Source organism: Narcine bancroftii, chromosome 13, assembly GCF_036971445.1.
Source record: "Narcine bancroftii isolate sNarBan1 chromosome 13, sNarBan1.hap1, whole genome shotgun sequence".
Classification (NCBI taxonomy): domain Eukaryota; kingdom Metazoa; phylum Chordata; class Chondrichthyes; order Torpediniformes; family Narcinidae; genus Narcine; species Narcine bancroftii.
In genome coordinates this window covers 10,568,669-10,593,794 of record NC_091481.1, presented here as the reverse complement: position 1 = coordinate 10,593,794, position 25,126 = coordinate 10,568,669, and the positions used below count along the sequence as shown (strand labels likewise).

Genomic DNA, 25,126 nt, shown 5'->3' with positions numbered 1-25,126 from the left:
CATTTTTTTTAAAATAAAAAGAACTACATGAACCCAACTTACAGTTGCAGCTAGACTTTCCAAATTTTTAAATGAAGTAAAGCCCATCATTGTTCTTGATGCACAACTTACTTATAATTTGTATGATGCTTCCATAGGTATATCGAGTGCCATACAGCGAGATGAGAGCTTCAGTAGCCTCACGAGCCAACATATCCTGCACCAGGGAGATGTTACAGAAACCATCAGTATCGGAAATGACTTGGTTTTATTTCCAGAATAAACAATATCTTCAGAAAGTTAGTGAATTGTTAGCTATAGCTAAGATGGTAGAATATTGTTGATTCAAGCACCACTTCTAAGACTGATGGAGTTGCTGGAGATGCTTTCTTTTAGATAGATTAAAGCAAGTTTCTAACTGATTTATCAGGTGGATATAAAAACTGCTGCAAGAACAGTAAAGTTCTTCCAGATACTGTGGCTGATACATATTATTAATATTGTTCAAAATCAAATCAAATTATTACCTTTTACTGATACACAAATTGGCTGTTTGCTACATCCCAATAGCTCAAAAGCACGTTGTTGGCTTTGAGGTGCTTTGGAGATCAGAAAGTCATGCAAGCTTTTATTTTTATGTACTTTTTCTTCCCAGAAAAGTAAGGACTGGATTATAAAAGATCCAAGATCAAAATGGGAATTCTAGAATTGATAGTCATATTTGCAACAACCAAAATGGTCTGCCCCACTGTGACTGTCAATAAATTCCACAATATCATCCATGCTTTAGCAATAGAATTTAGTCTCGTTTTGTTAAGCAGATCGTACCAAAGATTCTGTTCAGGTTTAATTTGTTGAAGGTTAATGGGGAGATTTCCCAGCATACCCTTGGGAATTCAGCAATCTTACATATAAGTTCAGACAGCAAGTTTGGGACAACTGATTTCCTTTAGATTTCTGAACTTCTTGGTATTTGAACTGTCTGAGACACATCTTGAAACTCCCATTGATTATGGTGAACTGTAGCACAAACCCATATGAAACTAAGTGTTTTGTGAACCAATCCTGTTACATTCTGATTAATGCTTTAAAAAAGCGAGTTTCAAAGTGACACAATTTCCCTGAACTAATGAAAAAAAGAGAATCATACCAGTTCTTTGACATTTTCAGGAGTTTTCCGGGTATATCCATATGGATACATTAAACGCTGGTAGTAGCTGTGGAGTGTGATGAAAACTCTGAAATGACCATGTTTCTTTATGAAATTGACAATAGCTTTGACCTCAGGTTCAGAATGTGCATATGGTCCACAATAACTTTCTGAGCATGGAACTCTGCTGCTTCCACTTCCTGCCAATTAAAAACAACCTTTATCATTTTGCACTGGGGTTATTGAACCAATTTATCCCTTTCATATTTAACTATACAGCAATTCATTGACTGCAGCTCAGCCTTCAACACCATTATTCCCTCTGTGGTGGATCCAAACCTTGGGCCTCTGCACCCCGCTCTGTAACTGGATCCTTGAATTCCTCGTTGAAGACCACAGTCAATATGAATTGGAAACGATGTTTCCTCCTCACTGACAATCAACAATAGTGCACCTTAAGGATGCATGTTCTATTCACTGTACAGCCATAATTGTGTGGCTAGGGAGAATTCAAATGCTATTTACAAATTTGCCGTTGACACCATGGCTGTCGGGAAAATCACAGAGGGCAATGAGGAAACATACAGGAGGGAGATAGATCAGCTAGTTGAGGGGAGGGGGGTCGTCTCACCAACAATCTTGCACTCAACATTAGCAAAACCAAGGAGATGATTGTGGACATCAGGAGGAAGTCAGAACACTAACCAGTCCTCATTGAGGGCTCAGCAGTGGAGAGGGTCAAGAACTTCAAAATACTGGGTGTCAACATCTCCGAGGATCTGCCTTGGAGTTTCCATTGGCTCACCAGTGGCTATACTTTTTGAGGACTTTGAGGAGATTCAGTATGTCACTGAAGGCTCTTGAAAATTTCTGTAGGTGCACCGTGAAGAGTGTTCTGGCTGGTTGCATCACTGTCTGGTAATGAAGTGCCAATATTTAGGACAGGAAAATAAAAAACTCCAGAGGATTGTTAACTCGGCCTGCGACATCAGACACCAGTCTTCTTTCCATCGAGGCCATCGACAAAAGGTGGTGACTGAAGAAAGCAGCCTCTATCCTCAAAGGCCTCACCACCATGCCCCCTTCATTCTGCTACCATTGAGGAAAAAGGTAAAGGAGCCTGAAGACAAGCACTCAGTGGAGAAGGGACAGCTTCTTACCCTCTACCATTAAATTTCTGAATAAACAATGAACCAAAGACACCACCTTTCTTTGACTTTTTCTCACATTATCTATTATTTATTTTGTAAGGTGGTTTATATCAATGTTTGCACTGTGATGCTGTGGCAAAACAATGAATTTCGTGACATGTTCATGGCAATAAATTCTGATTTGCCAGCCATCTGATTCCATGTGACTGCCAAATAGGCTATTGATTCTGTTGTAGTGGGATGCTTACAAGAATTCCAAAGACTGGATTGATATTTAACACTCCATTTATAAGATTTCCCACAAGAAGAGGGCATGATGCCCTTAAACTCGAACCCAACTCAAACTTCCGTCAAGAACAAAGAAACTTCTAAATAAGGGATGATGACAAGTGCAAAGGGAAGATGTTAAGGCATAGTGAACAAAGCAAACAAGTTGTGAACCAGTGAAAAAAGAAATTCAGAAAATAGGAACATGAACAGAAGAGAGAACACTCACCTTTTTGCACACAACCCAGTCCAAAATCTAAATACTTATCCAAATCCTCTTCCTTTTTAATTAATCACAGAGAACCAAGAATGACTGGAGCTTCAGCTCCAGTTCTGTGGGATCTGAGCAACAAATTAAAGGAGGTTCGCTCCTTCCATAATTTTTGATGGCCTTCTATGTGCTCCTGACAAACAATCCAAGTTTCTTAGCGCCATCCCAAATGCTCTTTTTCCATTTTGAGTGGTCATGTGCCAGGAGTTGGTGGGGATGCTTTCTTTCCTCAAGATGTTTTCAGCACATCCTTGAATTGTTTCCTTTGTTCCTAGTAACATCCTCCTGTAATGGACTCAGAAAAACATCAATTTGATACTGTAGTCTGGTTAGGGCCTGTGCAACCAAAGCCAACTGAAAGTAATTAGAGCTTTGAAATTGAGACTATTATAGACTAATTGGTTATAGTCACAATTTGTCCAACAGAATAGAACTGAAAGTGGACTCAGAAAAATTGTTGAGTAGTCACGTTCCCTCTCAATTGACAGAGTCAAAGGCTTTTAACATCAAATAAGGCCACATCCATTGGTAGTTTGGAATTATTGTACAGTGCCACTCATGCTCAGTGAACCCTGATATGAACAAAGCCCATAATGCAATATGAGAAACAGCTCCAGGGCCATTGGGAGAACATGATTCAGGAGTAACCCGACAAAGTCCTCCCCTGTGGCAGACTGCAGAAAGACCTCTCTACAGCTGTCGCAATCACATTTAACTCCTTTCTTGATTCTAATTATAGCGTTTCAGAGGTCATGAGGCAGGTCCTCATGGCAAATTATTAACCAAAACCAAAAACAAATTCAAGGCTAATCCTATTTAAATCCTCTCCTGAACTCTGAGCTAAACATAAACACAAGCACTAGTAAGTTTAAGTCAAACAGCCTGTCCATCATTTGTTCCTAATTTCAGAAATTTCAATCATCACGTGGGCATTCTTCAGACTCTGTATCAGGCTTTGGATCATTGATCGGGCTCTGGATCAGGCTCCGTATCGTTCTTCGGGCTCCGTATCGTTCTCCGGGCTCCGTATCGTTCTCCGGGCTCCGTATCGTTCTCCGGGCTCCGTATCGTTCTCCGGGCTCCGTATCGTTCTCCGGGCTCCGTATCGTTCTCCGGGCTCCGTATCGTTCTCCGGGCTCCGTATCGTTCTCCGGGCTCCGTATCGTTCTCCGGGCTCCGTATCGTTCTCCGGGCTCCGTATCGTTCTCCGGGCTCCGTATCGTTCTCCGGGCTCCGTATCGTTCTCCGGGCTCCGTATCGTTCTCCGGGCTCCGTATCGTTCTCCGGGCTCCGTATCGTTCTCCGGGCTCCGTATCGTTCTCCGGGCTCCGTATCGTTCTCCGGGCTCCGTATCGTTCTCCGGGCTCCGTATCGTTCTCCGGGCTCCGTATCGTTCTCCGGGCTCCGTATCGTTCTCCGGGCTCCGTATCGTTCTCCGGGCTCCGTATCGTTCTCCGGGCTCCGTATCGTTCTCCGGGCTCCGTATCGTTCTCCGGGCTCCGTATCGTTCTCCGGGCTCCGTATCGTTCTCCGGGCTCCGTATCGTTCTCCGGGCTCCGTACCGTTCTCCGGGCTCCGTATCGTTCTCCGGGCTCCGTACCGGGCTCCGTATCGTTCTTCGGGCTCCGTACCGGGCTCCGTATCGTTCTTCGGGCTCCGTACCGGGCTCCGTATCGTTCTTCGGGCTCCGTATCGTTCTTCGGGCTCCGTATCGTTCTTCGGGCTCCGTATCGTTCTTCGGGCTCCGTATCGTTCTTCGGGCTCCGTATCGTTCTTCGGGCTCCGTATCGTTCTTCGGGCTCCGTATCGTTCTTCGGGCTCCGTATCGTTCTTCGGGCTCCGTACCAGGCTCCGTATCATTCTTCGGGCTCCGTTCCAGGCTCCGTATCGTTCTTCGGGCTCTGTACCAGGCTCCGTATCATTCTTCAGGCTCTGTACCAGGCTCCGTATCGTTCTTCGGGCTCTGTACCAGGCTCCGTATCTTTCTTCGGGCTCTGTACCAGGCTTCGTATCTTTCTTCGGGCTTTGTATCAGGCTCTGCATCATTCTTCAGGCTCTGTGTCAGACTCTTTATCATTTCATGTATATGATGTTGAAGATTTAAGTCCAAGCATCAGCTGAAGTCAGTACAAAGCTATTTACTTTCTTGAATTGAACAACCTGAAAGCGGGCTAATTTGACCGAGTTCAGAAGTCATGGGATATTATGCAAATAATAATTGAAAATTTAGAATATCAGAAGCAATTACCCACCTCCAAAGTTTGCATTGAAATTCCGGTTTGGATCAGCTCCAAAACAATGAGTTCCATGAGTTTTGGACATTGTTTTCCGCCACATGCGGTTCTGGATTACAAAATGTTGTTATTAATTCATATATTACAGGAAATGCACATTCCATCAGTATTCTGAGAGTGAGATGATTAATCTACAGCTCAAAGTGCCAATAAAAGGTCAATAAACTGCCTCTATTGAAATGTTAATATACTGGTAGTTTTTCTTCCTAATTGAAGGTTTCCATTTATTCCATTCAACAATTATTTTACTGAAACCATAATGCACAGAACCAAGGCATTTGACCCAACAGTGCTCAAAAATCAGTTGTTTTTGTTGTAATACAGGAAAGACTGCAGACACTGTGATTGCAGTGCAATATACAAAAGTGTTGGAGGACCTCAGCAAATCATGCAGTGTCTATAGGAAGCAAAGGGACCTAACCAATGTTTTGTGCCTGAGCCCTTAAACAAGGTATGGAGCAAAAAGCAAGCAGGTTCCTGTGTAAATCAGTGAGGGTTGGAGGTAAGGGGGAGGAGCAGAGACTAACTGGCAATAAGTTATATGGATAAAGGAGGGAGGGAGCACTAGATGCAGTAGGTAACCCCTGCAGATTCACAAATGAAATGTTGTTTCACTTGTAAGGACTGTTTGGGGCCACGAATGGTGGCGAGGAAGGAAGTGAAGTGCAAATGTAGCATTTACTGCAGTCATGAGGGTAGATGCCAAGGGGGCTATTAGTGGGAAGAGATGAGTGGATGAGGGTTCAAGCCCAAAACATTGGTCATATCCCTTTGCTTCCTAGGTTATCTAGCACTTTTGCATATTGCAGTTGTCTTTGTTGATTTGAGGAAGGAAAGAGCAAAGATCAGTATGAAATGGAATCAAATTTAGTCAAATTCTGATAGGATGTATAGAAATGCAAAAATGGCAGACATTGGAGACACAGTGATGTACACTAAAACCTTGTGATGGAAGACTATAGCTCCATGAAAGTGGCACATATGTGCATTAGAGCTAGTGAAAAGGGCATTTGGTCTGCTTGCCTTTATACCTCAATACCTCAGTCTTTAACAGTCCAAAACCATGATATAGCATTGATTAGATCACACTTAAGAGTGTCATGTACAATTATGGTTGCCAGAATTGCACACTAAAAGAAGGATTTGGTAGCAAATAAAAAGTGCAGGAAGAGATTCAACAGGATGTTGTTCAGAATGGAGTGCTGCATTTATAAGGAAAGATTAGATAGATTGGAGAGGTGGTCTTATAAAGGATTATAACATTATGAGAGTAGAAAAGGATAAGTGTGAGAATCTTTTTCCTAGGAATGAGAGTCTAGATAGAGAAGTCACAGATTGAAGGTTAGAGAGGAGAAATTTAAAAGAAATCTGAGGAGTACGTTTTTCATTCAACAGGGTGGTGAATATCTGGAATGAACTTCTAGAAGTGGTGTTGGAGGCAAATATAATTATTATGTTTAAAAAGCATTTGGGCAGGTACTTGAACAGGTAAGGAATAAAGGATATGGGCCTAACATGGTCAAATAGGATTAGCAGATTAGCATCATAGTTGTGTGGGCCAAAAGGGCCCATTTCTGTGCTCTACAATTCTATGAAATAGCAAGGTCTGAAACTTTGGTTCACATACCTTAGTTTGACTATATACATAACCATCAGGGTTTGCCAAGATCACCATGAAGATATCCATTTTATTCAGCAGTGATGTGATGGAGGGGTCACTGCCATAGTTAGTGGTAATCTAGGGATGTAAAAGCAGGAAGTACAGCATTCAGATGCCTGAGGATTCTCACATGTTTATACAGTTTGGTTCACTTACAGGTTCTCTGCTTCTGCCTGTGCATGACGCCGTGCCATCCCAATTGTTCCTACAACTCCTAATTGTTTCTGTCTGAATTTAACCATTACCCCTTGTGGTTTGAAGGGTGGGTGGAGACTAGACCCCCCGGGAAAACCCAAGCAGACATGGGGAGAACGTACAAACTCCTTACAGACAGTGCCAGATTCGAACACCAGTCCTGAAAATTTGTGCTGTAACCGCTACACTATCCATGCTAAGCGAACTGCTATGCTAACCATTAACCATATTTAAGAGGAACTGATTAACAAGGTTATGGGTAAAAATTGGGTGAGGGGCTAACTTTGCCAAACGGCTAGCACAAGCAGAGTTAACAGAAGGCCTTTCATTTAAGACTGGAGTATTTTACTTGCATTTACCAGCAGGAATTGGAGTGAGTTAAACCTTAAGGCATGTGACAGGATGATCTGGTGAATGAAAGGGCTGCAGAAATCCACTTGCCTTCTTTGCCATCCATATTGCCACAGCAGGTGCTATCCACTCACGGCCATGAATACCAGCATCAATCCACACAGCAGGACGCCTGCGACCCGTGCTGAACTGTCCCAATGAGACAAACAGAACAATATAGATTGAGTATACTTCAGTGCATGTTTAATTGTGTACAAGTGCTATGAAAGAAGGGGTAATGGTTAAATTCAGACAGAACAATTAGAATGGCAAGAAAACAATCCACACATTGGTACTCATTCCATAAAAGTTCCAACAGACTGAGAGGATTATGGAACACATGAGGCAAATTCTAGTGAGCATAACACACCAGTAACGTACAACAAATTGTGCCAACTAAGTTATCCTTATTTCTCTGAGTAAGCAATTAATAAAAATTGTAGCAAATCGGAAGGACCAAAGACTTCCAATCTTATAATCTACAGGCTTATGCAAGTAGTCTAGGTAAAATTCTTCTTTGGCTTGGCTTCGCGGACGAAGATTTATGGAGGGGTATGTCCATGTCTGCTGCAGGCTCGTTGGTGACTGACAAGTCCGATGCGGGACAGGCAGGCACGGTTGCAGCGGTTGCAAGGGAAAATTGGTGGGTTGGGGGTTGGGTGTTGGGTTTTTCCTCCTTTGTCTTTTGTCAGTGAGGTGGGCTCTGCGGTCTTCTTCAAAGGTAGTAACCCCCTAAATGAGTCTTTCATTTGTTTGTGGGGGGGGGGGGGTTTGATACCTATTCCTTGTATGTATTGTATGGGGGGCTTTGTGTTTCACTAACTTATTAACTTGAATTAATTAATACAATTATACAGACATTTTAAATGTTTCAGTCTTTTCAAACCTATATTTGATTATGAACAATAAATGGATTATGAACAGACCTCATGGTCAGAAAATGTTTAGGCAGGTGCAGATGCAAAGTACAAGAAACCACAAATATTGGGAAGACCAGCAGAAGCCACAAGACATTCAAAAATTAACGTTTTACAATGGAAGTACGAGATATCTTGAGTCTTCACAATTGGACTTCCTTCAACTACTGAGTAGGAAATACTTCCAGGAGTGTACACTGTCTCCATATTTAACTAACCTTAAGGACATGAAGTGCCCGACCTTGGGAACTTCTACCAATTCTCATTCTTCTGACCAAATGTGGGTTTTCAGCAGCAAGATTCTTTATCCACTTGTAAATCTGTGAAAGAAGAGGGAATATGTAAATCACAACAAACACTCATTTATAACATAGTAATGCAGCACCATATTTAAAAAAAATGGTTGTCAGGTTGAAATATGAACCCTACAGCTGAGGCAAGGTCAGATCCATAGAGCAGTACAGCACAGGGCCCTGTGACCCTTTTATTCTGTAGCAGACTATTATTCTGCTTACCCCCACTGTCCTGCATCAGTTCATAGCCCTCCTTACCCACCCATCCACATACCTGTCCAAATTCTTCTAAAAATGTTAAAGTTGAGCTTGCATTCACCACTCCCACCACTGTGTAAAGAAGTTCCCCCTAATATTCCCCCTAAACTTTTTCCCTTTCACCCTTAATCTATCTCCTCTAGTTTGTATCTCACCTACCCTCAGTGGAAAGAGCCTACCTATATTTACTCTGACTATACCCTTCATATTTTTAAATCTCCTCTTCTTTTACACTCCAGGGAATAAAGTCCTAATTTGTTTAACTTTTCCCTGTAACTCAGTTCCTGAAGTCCAGGCAATATTCTAGTGAATTTTCTCTCTTTCAATCTTATTGATATCTTTCCTGTAGTTAGGTGACCAAATCTGCACACAATATTCCAAATTTGGCCTCATCAATGTCTTATACAACTTTACCGTAACATCCAAACTCCTATTCTCAATAGTTCGATTTATTAAGATCAATATGCCTCTTACAACATGTGACACCACTTATAGAGAATTGTATATCTTTATTCTCAGATCCCTCTGTTCTACTACACTCCTCAGGGCCCTACCATTTGTCATGTCTGTCCTCTTTTGGTTTGTCCTTCAAATTGCAAGACCTCAAGCTTGTCTGCATTAAATTCCATCTGACATTTTTCAGCTGGTCCAGAACACTCTGAAAGTTTTGGTTCTGCAGTCCATTCTGGAAATGGAGATTTTGAATGGCAACTACTTGCATTCATGTGACTTCAACCTGAAGATAAATATACTTATGACTTACATATCGAGAGAGAGAGAGAGAGAGAGAGAGAGAGAGAGAGAGAGAGAGAATCTCTCTCTAGAGAGATTTATCTCTAGATAGATAAATAAAATTGTAATAGTACAGATTCTATCACCAATGTGTATATGTACAGATTGTAGTGTAGGATGACTGTGATTGGCTGAGAGTGTAGCCACACCTACTGGCAGGTCTTAAAGTATTGCTCCTAGCCAGACCAGGTCATTCTGCATTGGTCGACCTACATGTGATATGCTCCAGTCTTTTAGTTAATAAAAGCCTTGGTTTGGATCAACAAGTCTTTGGTTCTTTCGACACGCTCTACAAAAATGTACACAGTTTATGTTGTATTTCACTATCAATGATAGGGATACAGGGCATGTAAGAGCCAAGATGTGTGCATTCACCCTATTAGCATTCCGAGGCCCTAGGGTTGGGCGCGGCCATCTTGATTCATGTGCGAGTCTTTGGTTGGCGTATGCACTCGAGCAAGCACTATTGAACTCCAATACAGGAACCCACCAAAGGCTCGTGCATGCGCACACCAAAGACTCATGCATGCGCACAGGAATCAAGATGGTCGTACACAGCCTTGGGACCCCAAAACACTGACCAACGAGGTAACCATGGACCAGAATGTGAAAAGATTTGCTAAGGTTGATTGACAAATTCAGGAAACTTTAAGTAGTTATCGTCAAATCTACAATGAAAAAAAGATTTAATTAAAAAGTTTGCTTTAAGACTTTGGTATTTACAGGCACAATTCCAACTTGCATCCATTCTGAGATATGGCCAATTCTTTGATCCCCATTACGGTCATAAGTCAGGGACTACCTGTACATGATGTGAGAGTCATTTATCTGCTATTATGTGCCCTGCTGGTCACACTGTGTGTGCAACCAGACACAGTGATGGGAAAATGAGCATCAGAGGACAGTGCATTTTTCTAAACTAAGTAACTTCCTTGTTCTCTTCCTTGTTCAGGAGAGAGGAGGCTTCAGAATGAAGTCAGAGGATGAGATATAATCACCCTGACATTTCTACCTGTGTCCTCTTCAAATGAGACATCTAAAGGAACCCAGATTAATCAAATGCATGGATAGGACCACGATGTACCATGAAGTCTATTCTTCACCAACCGACCAATTACCTCCTTGATCATTCTCTAAGGGTAGTCTTGATAACCACTTTGATCCCAAGCAGAGCTTCTTGCCCCATATTTTACACATCAACAAGGTTGAATCTTTTAGTCTTTGTGATATTCTCCAGGTCTGCTCGTGTCTTTGTAACCTTTAGACACAATGATCCAATGCTATCCTGAACAGACTGCTAAATATTATAAAGCTCAGCTGAACACATTCGAATGAACACCAAGTCCTTCTCACCCATTCCCCTGCACCTGGTGATGTATATTGGTTCATAGCCTTGTGTTCAGATATTTCTCTGGTCTCTCTTCTCCATCAATTCTGCAAGGTCTTCCCTTTGATCATCTCTAAAATTTTCACTGCAATTTCCCATCTGAATTCCTACATTCTCTCTCCTCTTCAAATACTTCTCTTAAAATTACCCCCATTTGGGGCTCAATACCCAAATATTCCATTATTATGTTATAGAGACCCTGTGGCACATTTTACTTTGTAACAACAGACTGGCATCGAACCTGTGAACAGTCATCAAAACAGGTCTAGCAGTATAATAGGATCCTGGAAGATACATGGCTTGCTGACAGCAGGCCTACCAACACTGACAACTTCTCACCTCTTTCAATGAGTGATAGGTCCTATAGTTGAAGCTGTAGGTTCCATTTGATCTCAGTTCAGAAATCAATGTGCTTGTGCGCTCTTTATCCAATAATGACTGAAAAATAAAGTTGGACAATTTCCCAAAAACATGTTCGAGAAAGATCAGATTAATCTGAACATCATATTTACGAGGCATACATTTACTTGACAAATTGTTTGCTGAAGCCTGGTTGTTGATGTTGTGTATTAAATTACGACATCTTTCTGTAGCAACTATATTCTGGCATTTCTCAGTGAGATATTTATATTAAATTGTATTGATTGGCCAGACCAATCCCCCCACCCCCCACCCAAGGATCCAGAAGTTTAATGATCCTCTTGCCAGTGGAAACAGTTTCTTCCTGTTTTCATCAGGGGGATTCTTGAATAAGGTGACATTACTACAAGGGACTACACAACTCTGTTGGCCCTTCTAAACTGTCAAGTAAAATAGGGTTAACTGGGAAATTAGCACAGTTACTGACTGAGATACATGGCAATTTGAAAGAGTCCAACTACAGCCTGATCAGAACCCAACCTCAGAGGTGGTCAAGGAACCCCGTAAAACTTATCTGGGCGTCCTGCTATGGTGGTTTGAAAGGGCTGACTCAGTTACTCAGCGCTTGAGTGCATGTGTCACAGGGAGACCCCTGGCTGAAGTGGGGGAGGGGGCATGATCGGGGGGAGAGTGGTTGGTGGCACAAACGGGGGAAGATGGTGGTGAAGAATAGAGTGGTTGCTGCCACGATGTGCTGTTGTCGCTAACATCGCTCTGGTTCGTGGCAATGGCTTAATGCGGGAGAGCAGGAGCAATGGCTATCTTCCCTAACCATAGTCTCCCACACTGCTGGAACTGCTCTGCCAGCACTAGGTCAGGGGGAGGGAGTGTAGTAAAGTGGGATTCACTAGAAGTGTGATTGATCCCACCTCCCGGCTCTTCCCCCAGGGGCCCGTATATACCCTGGTTTCCCGACTAAACCCAGAACCCCTCTGAAGCCTGTTCATGAACCCTAACTGTGTTGTAAGCTTTCATGAGCAACGAGCTGCATAAGTACCTGCTGGTGAGGGGCATTGCATTCAGCAGGACCACCAGTTACAACCCACGGGGTAACAGGCAGGTTGAAAAAGAGAATGCCACAATCTGGAAGGTTGTCAAACTTGCCCTGAAGCAAAAAGGCCTTCCAGACTCACGCTGGCAAGATGTCCTCCCCATCGCTCTCCATTCAATTCGGTCACTGCTCTGTCATGACCAATGTTACTCCTTGTGAACTCATGTTTACATTTGACAGAAGGTCAGCATCAGGGACTACATTCCCAGCCTGGCTCATTAGTCCTGGTCCGGTCCTTCTCAAGAAGCAAGACTGACCCCCTAATGGAAAGGGTGAAATTTCTCCATGACAACCCCATGTGGAGTACCCAGATACCAGGGAGGACACCGTCTTCAGCAGGGACCTGGCACCCGCCGGAACCGAGGATCCGTTGCCTCAAGTGCCCCACGAACTACTGAGCTCTTTTTTCCCCATCCCCACCCAGGGGCTCCTGAGACCTGGTTCAGGAGGAGAGTGAATCCCCCTCTATCGTCGAACCGGAGCTCCAGCCCACTACTCTTTCATTACAGGTGGACCAGGGGACTCAACGAGCCCAAGACCCCCTGGTGCTAAAGCGCTCCACCAGGATCTCCACCAGTCTGCCTGAATCTGTAAATAGTATTGTAAATATTTCTCTTCTGTGTCTATTACCGGCTTCTGATCCTCGTTCTCTTCATCCACAGACTTAATTTGAAAGGAAGGGGTGAATGAGTGAACTGGAATTCGCTAGGTATGCTGGGATTCACTAGAAGTGTGCTGTACTAATGACTGGCCCCCAAAGGCCCGTATATAACCTGGTTTCCCGCCTAAACCCAGAACCCCGCTGAAGCCCGTTCATGAATCCTACCTGTGTTGTAAGCTAATAAAAGTGTCAGTTCTCCCTCCAGTTGAGTGTGAGCTTTTATCTACGCTACAGGGGGGTAAGCAAACATTATGGACAGATTTAGGATTGAAATCTATATATCAGTATTCAGTGGGCTCTTTATTGGGGGCCTCTCTTCCATTTAGCTTTTATAAGATCAATAAGGATACATCTAATCCAATAGTCAAACATAAATTGTAAATCTGGTTCCAATTTAGGTAATTCTTTAATTAAAAAAAAACTGTTTTATTTCTCAATTTTTTTTTGAGCATCAATATTGATCTATCTTTTTCTATATGGAAAATCAAAGGTATTATTTCTTTTGCAATTTAAGGAAGGTTATTTAATAACTTTTGAACAGATGACAAGTAAATATGATTTACCAGATATTCATTTTTTAAAAATATTTATAGATTATAAATTTTTTAAATACCATAGTACCGGACTTTTTATTTGTATAGCCACCAGATCTACTTGATAACATTTTTCAATTTAATCCTTCTCAGAAAGGATTAATTAGAATTATATATATATTATTGAAATTACATTCAGTACTTCATGATAAGATTAAACAGGCTTGGGAATTGGAACTTGCAAGACTCTTATTGGAGGATCTATGGGACAAGATTCTTGAACTGGTGAATACATCCTCAACATGTGCCCAACATTCATTAATCCAATTCAAAGTGGTGCATTGTGTTCACATGTCCAAATATAAGTTGACTTGCATCTTTTCAAAATCAATCCTACTTGTGACAGATGCTAAATCTGATATTGCTAAATTGACACTTGTGGAAAGATAATTTTATGATCTTTTCCACTGTATTTCAGGTGGAGCTATAACCCAATCCAATAATGCTCCTTTTAGTGTTATTGAACTAGACACTGAGTTTTCTGTACCTGTGCAAAGGATTGTGGCTTTCTGTACATTAGTGGTTCCCAAACCTTTTTGGGCTGCTGCCTCCTTGGCCTACAGGCGCCCCCCCACTATACAATGGTGCTGGGATGGGGGGGGAGGGGGGGATTAGCGGCAGTGCTGAGTGGCGTCTGGGCGGGGGGGGTAGCAGTGGCGCTGAGCGGCATTGGGGGGTTAGTGCCAGAGCTGAGTGGCATCTGGGGGGGTTAGCGGCAGTGCTGAGCAGCATCTGGGGGAGGGGGGGTTAGCGGCGCCACTGAACAGGGTAGTGGCTGAGAGGGCATCTGTCCAACTCTTGCAAGAACGCCTTGTTGCTGTTTATTTTTCTCACTACTGCCAACAAGAGTCTGGCCAGAAAATTACTGCCCTGATGTCTTCATTTAACTTTGCAGCAAATTGAATAATAACAAGATGGAAGGTTTGGAACACCCCATTTTTCCTCACCGTCCCCTTGGATCTTTCCACCACCCACAGGGGCAACAGCACCACTTTGGGAATCACTACATTGTTGGCTAGTAGAGGCATCTTATTTAAATGGGAACACTCTGAACTTCTAACAGTGTTTTAAAGGTTCTCTCATATTATGTCCTGTTTAAAGTTCAGGAAAAAAATCATTTATTTGATTCATCAGTGAAACTTGAAAGTACATGGCTACCTTTTATGTCTTAATTTCATTTGATGTTTTTAATGTGAGTAGATGTACTTCCAGATGAAACAGTCTCACCTTTGTTTTTTTGATTCATGGTACGAACCAAAAGCTACAAAATATATGTAACCCTCAGGATAAGCTATTCAGGTTTTTAAAAAAATTTTATACATATATATATTTAATGTCTTTTCTGTTTCACCAAGTGCAGTGGAGGGGGGAATGTGATATTGCATTTTCAGTTTCATTTCCTTTTCCTCATTGTGCTGTATTTATTATAAAAACCAATTAAAAAAGAATGAAATAAGAGGGAGCGGGGGAAGGGTGAGAGATAGATAGAGTGAGAGCACGCAAGTGCAAGAGAGAACATGCAAGACCAAGACAGAATTGTGCTTTTATTAATCATTAGTTATAAAATTATGGTTTTTTTATAGTAAAAGGACTGTGAGCTAGACACAGGGAAAGAGACACAGAAGACATTTTTGAAATCTTGTAAATAGCAGAGGCTGTTAAGAAACCAATATGAGAGACAAACATCTGCTAATTCATTGTTCAGTTGAAGTTGTATAAACGGTAAAAGTCACATGTGATTCTTCATTGAAACTAAAGACAATGGTGAGAGATAGCATCTGTCCAAGCAAGCTGGCTTTTGCTTCAAATGATCTGTGTACACACAAAACATCTGCTTGTGACCTGAGCAGACAAATTGAAACCATCCACTACCTTTGGAAGAGATGAGACTTCAAACAGAACCAGGAGTGGTGTCATGTGATTACACCTCCAAGAAGGCATCTTTAATATTGCACCAGCCATCAACTAAAGTCAGAAATGCAGTAGCCTTCAGTGAGAGAGGTGCTGTTGTGCTGTACTCTCTTTGTCATGGGAGGTACACAGAATCAGTGATTTTGAAGAGAAAGAGTCACTTCACTGTCACTTTGTCAAAAGAAGGCAGTTCTATCATATCCATTTTTAAATGGTCACTTCATGCAACCCTTGCCTGGGTGTGAAATCAAAGTGTAAAACAAGTTCAACCTATATCCTTCTAAACCTTTCCTGTCCATGCACCTGCCCAAATGTATTTTTGAATGTAATAAACGTCCCTGATTCTACCACCTCCTATGGCAGCTTGTTCCATACATCACTCCTCTATGTAAGAAGAAAGTACCCCTCAAGTGCCCCTGGAGGCCTGTGACTAATGGTGTGCCTCAGGGATCTGTGTTGGGACCTCTCTTCTTTGTTGTTTATCCAATGATCATCCAATGATCTGGATGATAATGTGGGAAATTGGATCAGCAAGTTTGCTGACGACACAAAGATAGGAGGCGTTGTGGACAGCGATGAAGATTTTCAAAGCTTGCAGAGGGATCTGGATCAACTGGGAGAATGGGCCAAAAAATGGCAGATGGAGTTTAATGCAGACAAGTGTGAAGTATTGGATGTTAGAAGGGCAAACCAAGGTAGGACATACACAGTAAATGATAGGGCACTGAGGAGTGCAGAGGAGCAGAGAAATGTGGGAATACAGAAACATTGTTCACTGAAGGAGGTGTTGCAGGTGGACATGGTTGTAAAGTAAGCTTTTGGCATCTTAGCATCGAGTATAGGAGTTGGGATGCTATGTTGAAGTTGTTTAAGATATAGATGAGGCCAAATTTGGAATATTATATGCAGTTCTGGTCACCTAACTACAGGAAGGATATCAATAAGACTGAAAGAATGCAGAGAAGATTTACTAGGATGCTGCTGGGTCTTCAGGAGTTGAATTGCAGGGGAAGATTAAACAGGTTAGGAGTTTATTTCTTGGAGCGAAGAAAAATGAGGGGAGATTTGATAGAGGTTTACAAGATTATGAGAGGTATAAACAGAGTGGATGCAAGTAGGCTTTTTTCCCCACAAATTGGAGGAGATAAATAGGAGAGGTCATAGCTTTAAGCTGATAGGGGAAAGTTTAGGGGGAACATTAGTGGAAAGTTCTTCACTCAGAGAGTGGTGGGAGTGTGGAATGGCCATCTGATGTGGTGAATGCAAGCTCGATCTTTTTTAAGAATAGATTGGATAAATACATGGATGTGAGTGGTCTGGAGGATATGGAATGGGAGCAGGTCAATGGGACTAGTGGAGTGGTGGTCGGCACAGACTAGAAGGGCTGATGGTCAGTTTTCTATAAATTCTATGGTTCTTAGACCCTTTTAAATCTTTCCCTCTCACTGTATAATTTAAGATTGCCCTATCCTGATGAAAAGGCTATGACAATGTATTTTACCTATGCCCCTCACGATTTTATACACCTCTATCAAAGTTTCCCCTTACCTACCTGCACTCCAAGGTTTCTTGAACCAAGTAGCCCAGACTACTTGGTTGTGTTAGTACCTTTTTTTTGTCATGAGATTGGGACCCACCAAACAATTCTGCATCATTAGGTTCATTTGCTGCATCTATTTCCTGACAACTGGCACTGGACGGACAAGGAGTCTGATGTGTTTCCAGATTACCTGTAGGTTCTTGATCATGATAGAGTATGTAATGTCTTTAGACTTCAGATATCTTTTGATTCTGTTGACATGCTTCGCAGGAACCCGTAGGTCAATGGGGAGGGAGCTCCTCTCAGGTTCTTTCCAGAAATCCAACTGCAAGGGCAGTAGAAAGGGAGGTTTCATAATATCTATATTACATAAAATGCTGTAGAAATGTGTCTGAGAGAGCATTTGTCCCAATCATAGAGCACAGAACCAGGCCTGCAGAGTCCACAATAACCATCGAGCACCTAGTTAGACACATCCAAATTTCTATTCTCTACACATTCCTGTCAACTCTACTCTCAGGTGATTTGCCTCTGAATCAGAAAATGATAGACTTAGGTGCTCTCCAGAGTTTTGAGAGCATAATGGTCCAAATCTTTAGAAATTCTGGCAATTTCATGTGAATATACACTGGAAATGTAACTGCCGATCCCACATCAAGAACAGGGAACCCATTTGGTTTAGGGAGGGAAATAACAGAAGGTTAAGTGAAAGCTAACTTACAATTATTTAGTGAAATTAAAATACACACATTTATCTATTTCCAGTACATTTTTAATCTTCACAAATTTTTTAATAGAATGTTTAATTTTCAATAGATTTTGAACATTTTTGAATGCTTGTAAATGGCACAAGCACTTACAAACATTCAGCCTCTTTGAAGCCAATTCATATTGAGACCCTGGCTTTCCCATCTGTGAAAGCATGTCAATAGCGATTTCCTGCAGGATGTTTGACCATGGTAACAGTGATTTAATTAGTAGATGAGGGGAAAACTCAGGAGGCTGGGTACTGAGCAAAGACTTAGGACAATCAAAGTTGTAGTACTGCACTCCGAGAAGCTTAATTTTCAGATCAGACACAGGTGTAAACAAAAGATCCTCCATGATACTATTTTACTGTGTTTAAATTGGCTACTGTATTTCCTACAACAATCAGAAAACTTGTGGTGTATGGGTCTTGGGGTATCTTAAAATTATGTAAGGTGCATATAAATGCAAGTCTCTTTACCTCTAGTTCTCCAACTGAGAATTCCATTGTGAGCACTGCTGAGCAAATAATTCTGACCCAAAGTCCACAGACTGCACAACAGGCTTTAATTAGCTTAAACTTTGTACACCAGTCTTAGTATCTTCACTGGCTCCACGTCTGACTGTCCCCTGAAGGAGCTGGCTCGAGTCTTTATATAGTCGGTGAATGACAGCCGGCAGGTGGGGCCAGCCTTCCTGGTTGCCTACCAGCGGGTACAGTGGTTGTCCCCTGCAGTAGGCTGGTAGGAGTGCAGCCAATGTAGTAGTTATCACCATGCCCATGCTCTTCCACATCAAACCTTGACAGCTCATGTCTTTTATTCTAAGCTGCCTGATCATGGATCACAGAAAGCCGCTTTTGCTTGCTGCAATACATTGCTGTCGGTAAAAGAGCTAACTTCCCATTCTAACTTAAGCAAGAGTTGTCAAAAGTGGTAGGAAATGAAAAGATTGGGCAAAATAGAGTCCTAAAAATGTGATTGCATTAGCTTCATGTATTGGTTAATATTCATTTCTGCAATTAAGCTATAGATTCTCCAAAATTCACAAACAAGCACTGACACAAAATACAAGGTCAATTACCTTCAGATGCTCCAATTGTTCCAAGGACTTCACCAGATTGAGCTGCTTCTGATTGCTGGCAGTGATCCGGAGCACCTGGTCACTGAGAGGTAGGATTTTCATCAAGATAAATTTATAGATTATTAAAATCAAATTACAAATACAAAGATGTCTAAATGTAGAAGAGTGAAGAAAGTAATAACCCCATCAAACCTACTCAGTTTTCAAAATCAAGGGCTTAGCTCTTAATCACAATTTTCACGGAAAAGCGGATAACCAGAGATGCAACCTATGCTCAAAGGTGGCAAATTCAAAGCTAACACTGGACAAGGAAGATTTAGCTTCCTGAACACTTTTGGATGTATTTTATTTATTTTGGACAGCTGATCACAATGTCACTTGAAAACTTTCCTATTACGAACAGTTTTTAGATACAATCTATTCTTGTGATTTTCTGCCACATTTTAAATCGACTTCAAGCATACAAAACCATAAAGTGTAACATGACATTGACAATTCATTTTTTCCATTCGCACTTGGACTTCCTCCCTGCTGATGTGTAGCAACCTTACTTGACGTACGTCGGCACACAGATTGATTGGTTCTCACCCTCCCCACCCTTCAAAATAGGGGTATGATAACAATCCGTCATAGCAGGGAATCAAAAATAACCAAGAAAGTAATCTTCTAGAAAAACATCACTAAGATTTGATTTATACGGATACTGGAATTGTTGATATTGGGAAATATAGCAGATGCAAGACCTAAAATGAGGCTGTCAAAACACCAATTAGAATTTGTAAAGATCAAATTGGCAATGGCCAGGAAGTGTACAGCAGTTATCTGGAAATCTGATTCCCATCTAGATATGACCCGATGGAAAGCAGAAATATATGCTTGTATTCCCCTGGAGAAAATTACTTACAATTTTAGGAAAAAATACAATGTTTTTAAAAAAAATTTGAAGTCCATATCTTCAACATGTAGGTGTAGATTCTTAATGACGCACCCCCACCCCCACTCTCCTGGCTCTTGGCATCCTGCAATCCAGAAACCACCTGGGATTCTGGGTAAGTCAGGATATTTGCCCCTTGACAGGAGATTGGTGAATCCAATGAATCCTTTTTTTTTCGTCTTTTTCTTTTCTCTCTTCAATTCTATTGAATATTTCTCTTTTTCCCCCCTGGGTGGATGGGAGGAGGTAGGATTAGGGCTTCTTTTTTTGTTTCTTTCTTACTCAAGATCAACATTGAATGATAAAATTACGTTTCTTTTATGTAATTGATGAATTTCATGTTGACTTGAAAATATAAATAAAATAATCAAAAAAAAAAGAGAAAGTGGGACATGGTGCAGGTGGTGTGCTTTTATAGTTCAAAGTTTTTTTCTTTTTTCTTTTATTCCTTTAGCCTTTATTAGTCTGCTAACCTATGATTGGTTTAGACTTAGCCTTGATTCGCCCTTCAACATAAGCAGAGGTTTATTAAGCCCACGATCCTTGTGCTGACAATAATGTCAATTTAAATGGAACCTGGTCCTGATATACTTCTATCAGGTCACCCTTTGGCCTCTGATACTTCAGAGAAAACAATTCAAGTTTATGCAATCTTTTCTAACTCATATTTTCTAATCCAGGCAACATGGGTAGCAAGATTACATCTCTTAGCTTTGATATTCATGCAGGATACTACCCTACTTTTATTAGGTATTTAACCATTTTTTCTTTGAAGAAAAAATTTAAATAAAAGAATCCATGAATCACCATCTTAATCTCTTATCAAAATGAAGTATGTTACACCAAGTTTTCTTTTCTATTCAATCTATCTTCCATTGTTAATCTGTCTAAAGAGTTCATTTATTCAGGCTATGATAGCCAAGTCATATACAATCTGAAATTGAGGATCTTACAAAACATACACTTGCAAAAAGTACTAATTCTTTGCTTTTTCTCACGATATCATTAATGTTTAACGGCTTGCGAAATGCCCTCATTGGATTTCCACGAGGAAGCCTCAGCTAACCAACTGATTTCTTAAAAAGGGTCTTGGTGGGAGAACTGGGAGGTAAAACCTGCTTGCAGATGCAACAAGAAAAAGGAAGTACACTGAATGACTTGTCCATCAACAATCATGGCACAGGAAAACTTGATGACCAAAGGAAAATACTTACCCATTGTAAGTTACCTGTCTGTGAGCAGCCACAAGAACAATGTTGAGGAAGAGCCAGGATGTCTTCATTGTCTAAGAAGTTTAAGAACATGAAAGCAGTGTCACTTAACGTCACACAAACGTATTTGGTAATTTAAACACTATTTTCATTACCATAGTTTCCATTAAATGGAGTCTCCAATGGGTTTTTGACATTTTCAAGACCAATCTGACCCTGGATCAGTGCATTCCTGAGGAATTAATGCTAAAAGTTCCTGCTTCATTTTGAGCTAAGCCTCTAGCCCCACATCCTTCCTATCACCAGCTCAGTGAATTCCCTGCCAAACAACTATTGCTTTCTGCTGCTGCCTATCACCTGCCGCTGAAGCATATTTTAACCTCTGACTCGACTATTCTCCAAACCAGTCTCTCACCTTTCTCATTTGGTGCTCAACTAAAACTGCTGTCCATGACCTAATTTTGTCAAACCCTATCCCCCTGCACACCTCCCACCTGACAATGGTGACCACCAAAAGCTTCTAACCATCAATACAGCAATATGAAAATTCTCTCCTTTAATTTGTACCTCCACGAACTCATCTTCTCTCTGAAATCATAATTTCTTCAACCATTTAAGATCTTTGTGCCCTACCCCTCCCATTTCTGCTCTCTGAGGCAGACCCATTTTTAGTTTGCAGCCAAGCTCTGGAATTCCCCCAAGAAACAAACCTTCCACATCGCTCTTCTCCAAACTAAAATTAAACATTTTGATATTGTCAGTCATCTTACTATTTGGTTAAATTTTGCCTGTCAAGAACGAAAAAACTCCACAAGGTTGTTAACTTGACCAGCGACACCATGAGTAACAGCTTTCACTCCATCAAGGACATCTACAAGATGAAGTGTTTTAAGAAAGCAGCTTCTATCCTTAAGGACCCCCACCACCCAGGCCATGCCTGCTTCACTCTGATATCATTGGAAAAAAGGTACAGGAGCCTGAAGATGAACACTCAGTGGCACAAGGACAGTTTCTTCCCCTCTGCCATCAGATTCCTGAATGAACAATGAACTAGAGACACTGCCTTGATCTGTCTTTTTTTTACACTATTTTTTATTTATTGTGTAAGGTGGTTTATATAAATGTATGGACTGTTGCTGCAAAACAATGAATTTCGTGACACGTTCATAACAATAAATTCTGATTCAACACTCTGATGCATGTTGCAGTTAAAAAATGCAGTAAGAGTCAATTAACCAATGCTAGCAAGCATTCCAGCTTTTGTTTAGAAGATCCCAGTAATAACTAGCTGCCCTATGAAGAGCACATCTTGATGCTGTTCCATATGTGATTTGCTGGCATTAATCAGTCATGTAAACATGAGCAAAAAGAGAATACTGAACATCTAAAATTTCAGTTCTTTAATTTTTGATGTGGGGTTTGGATGTGGGAGAAACTTTTATTATCTCCTGGCTACAGAACATTCAAAGTTGTTGGCATCGCTTCAAGTCTCTGGAGCATGGATTAGATCTAGATCTGACCATAGATCAAGTGAATTTTCTATCCCCTGCTGTTTCTTTAAAGACAGAACCATGGAGTATGGAGTTGATTAATCTGGAACTGAAATGCAGCTGGGAGCAGATTTGTGCTTCACTTTAACCCCCTGTTTGCTTCGATCAGTATGACAAAACACAAGAATCTGTACATATATGTTTGATCACACAATATTTAATTCCATTTTTACTCCTCAGCAAATAAAGCATTCTATGAGTTCACTTCGCAAAATCAAGCCAGCATTCAAGTATGGACTTTAGGCAAGATATGTTTGACAATGGTCATCTAACTGCCCACCCTTGATATTCAATGGCATTACCAAGGCCTTCCCTCAACTATGAACATCCTGAGGGTTAATATTGACCAGAACATAACTTGACTAGGCACTTCAATATTGCCAATATCCTGGGCAAGTGACACAGCTCCTGACACCTCAAGGTATTATCACCATCTCTAATGCACAAACTAAGTGTGATAGAATCATCTCCACTTGACTAGGCAATTACAACTGGACTATACACCCTGGGTACCCAATCCATCACCCGAAGCAAAACAAAAGTCTGCAGACACTGTGGATGAAGGGCTGAAGCCCGAAACATTCTTTATGTATCAGATACAATGCACTGATTGACCTGCTGAGTTTCTCCAACATTGTGTTTTTACTACCACCTGAAGCATTCATTGCCTGCACCACCTCTCTTTAACGGGCATCACAGTTACCTAAACTTTCCTGACAGCACCTCCTAAACCAGCCCCTTTCCCAAGAAGAACAAGGGCACACCCGATCCTTTCAAGTTGCCCATCACCCTGATTTGGAAATCAGGTTCTCCACTCACACGGAGTCCATGTCCTGGAACTGCCTCCCAACAGCAGTGTGAGAGGACAGCAGGGGGAGGTGAGGGATGGGCAATAAATGCTGGCACTGCCAGTGATGGTGACAACAATTTGGTGATCATGACCCACCACAAGCATCTCCATCTTTACCCAACTCTAGGTCCTGTTGATCCAAGCTCTCTCTTTCTCCCCCCCCACCCCAGTCACCTCTGCAGGGCAAATCGCTGAAGGTGAACGGGCCAAGCAGGGCACATGGCCTCACGAAACCAACCAACAGCCCGCTCCATCCACCATAATAAACAGAAACCCCGAATGCACTCACCTCAGCCCCGTGGCGCCTCCGGACTCCGTGGGCAGCCCGGGGCAGCGAGGAGCGGCCGCAGTCGGCGGCAGGAGCGCGCGTGCCGTCAACCAAGGTCAGTTCCCGCGTGCTGTCGGGGCCGGGGCCGCGCTCAAGGTCGGTGCTGGCCCGGGGAGTGGGGGGCAAACTTGCCGCCTTCCTGCTCCCCCACACAACCTTGTGCAAGGGAGCACGAGAGCCGGACGCCTGTCGAGCTCGCAGTTAACTCGGCGCAAAGTCCTCAGCCCCCAGGGTGTGGCATCTGATTTATGAGGCTTTCGAAAATTCTGGAACCATTTCTCCTTCGGCTGCCAGATTAAGCGTCGTTCTCTTCAACCTGCACGGCGTTCGAGCATGTTTGTTGCTGGGACAGACAAAAACAAGTCCTCGTAAATTTGACTTGGGTGATCTTTGAAAGCAGGAACATCCAGAAGACATTTCAAAAGTAGGGGCCGTTCAGCCCCTCATCTTCCCGCCATTGACCATGGCTGCCCTTCCTCCTCTCATGCCCTATTCGTTGATTATTTCGTACTTGTCTATAGATTGATCGAGTGAACAGACGTTGTCGACTTCACAAGGAATCCCAAGATAATTACTCTCTGGGTTTGTTCCCATTTCAATACTAAAATGTCTATTTATTTTGGGGCGGTGAGCCCTTGATCCCAGCTAAGGGATTTGTTTGGCAATGGTCATCTATCTCACTTGCATTTCCTCTGTCAAGCCCCAGGAGGATGTTACAAGTCCCAATGAGATCACCAGTCATTTGTCTGAACTCATGAGAAGATATGCCAAGCCTACTTCATCTTATTTCGGAAAAACAAAAACCCTGTGGGAATCTTCAATGCACTCCCTTGAATCACGAGCAAATTCTTTCTCAGATAGGAAGACCAGGCATCTGCACTATTTTCTGGATGTGGACTCACCAACATTGAATGTATTTGGAACAAGAAAATGTTGCTCTGAAGTCAAATCCTCTAAGAAGGCAAACAGACCATGACCCTGTCATCTTTGGCTCAGAATTGGGTGAAAAAATAACACAGTAACTGAAAAATAAGCAACTGTATTTATTATGTGTAAAAGACTACTCAGTAGCATGAATTGAGTTTTTGGAGATATTGTTAGAAACCTTTAAGAAATTCTCCATTCCAACAGAACAGTGGGCAGTGTGAAAAACAGTGCTGGAAAAACTCAGTCTAACAGTGTACTTTATATAGCAAAGATAAAGATACATAACCAACATTTCAGGCTTGAGCCCTTCATCAAG

General features: G+C 41.9%; 2 protein-coding genes across 6 annotated transcripts in view; one reads left to right on the top strand and one right to left on the bottom strand.

Moving 5' to 3' along the window:
• The window catches only part of LOC138748649 (carboxypeptidase A1-like), a 27,773-nt gene extending 3,147 nt beyond the window's left edge, over window positions 1-24,626 (bottom strand). Inside the window, exons 1-11 of one of the 4 annotated variants that reach the window (XM_069909189.1) lie at window positions 23,845-24,626; window positions 21,159-21,229; window positions 19,011-19,092; window positions 17,371-17,505; window positions 11,344-11,442; window positions 8,493-8,594; window positions 7,409-7,507; window positions 6,740-6,850; window positions 5,071-5,161; window positions 1,130-1,329; window positions 112-196 (exon numbers count right to left, since the gene is read on the bottom strand). In XM_069909189.1, the coding sequence (XP_069765290.1) occupies window positions 112-196; window positions 1,130-1,329; window positions 5,071-5,161; window positions 6,740-6,850; window positions 7,409-7,507; window positions 8,493-8,594; window positions 11,344-11,442; window positions 17,371-17,505; window positions 19,011-19,092; window positions 21,159-21,226 (1,072 nt within the window). In that variant the 5' untranslated portion in view covers window positions 21,227-21,229; window positions 23,845-24,626. Of the gene's footprint in view, window positions 1-111; window positions 197-1,129; window positions 1,330-5,070; window positions 5,162-6,739; window positions 6,851-7,408; window positions 7,508-8,492; window positions 8,595-11,343; window positions 11,443-17,370; window positions 17,506-18,408; window positions 18,769-19,010; window positions 19,093-21,158; window positions 21,230-21,310; window positions 21,338-23,651; window positions 23,682-23,844 lie in introns of those variants that run through there. The other 3 variants (XM_069909188.1, XM_069909187.1, XM_069909190.1) reach the window with 3 other exon arrangements.
• Window positions 18,981-25,126, top strand: part of LOC138748650 (carboxypeptidase A1-like) — a 37,559-nt gene continuing 31,413 nt past the window's right edge. The window contains exon 1 of one of the 2 annotated variants that reach the window (XM_069909191.1): window positions 18,981-19,099. The gene's annotated coding sequence lies outside the window, so the exon portion shown is untranslated. Of the gene's footprint in view, window positions 19,100-23,971 lie in introns of those variants that run through there. The other variant, XM_069909192.1, reaches the window with a different exon arrangement.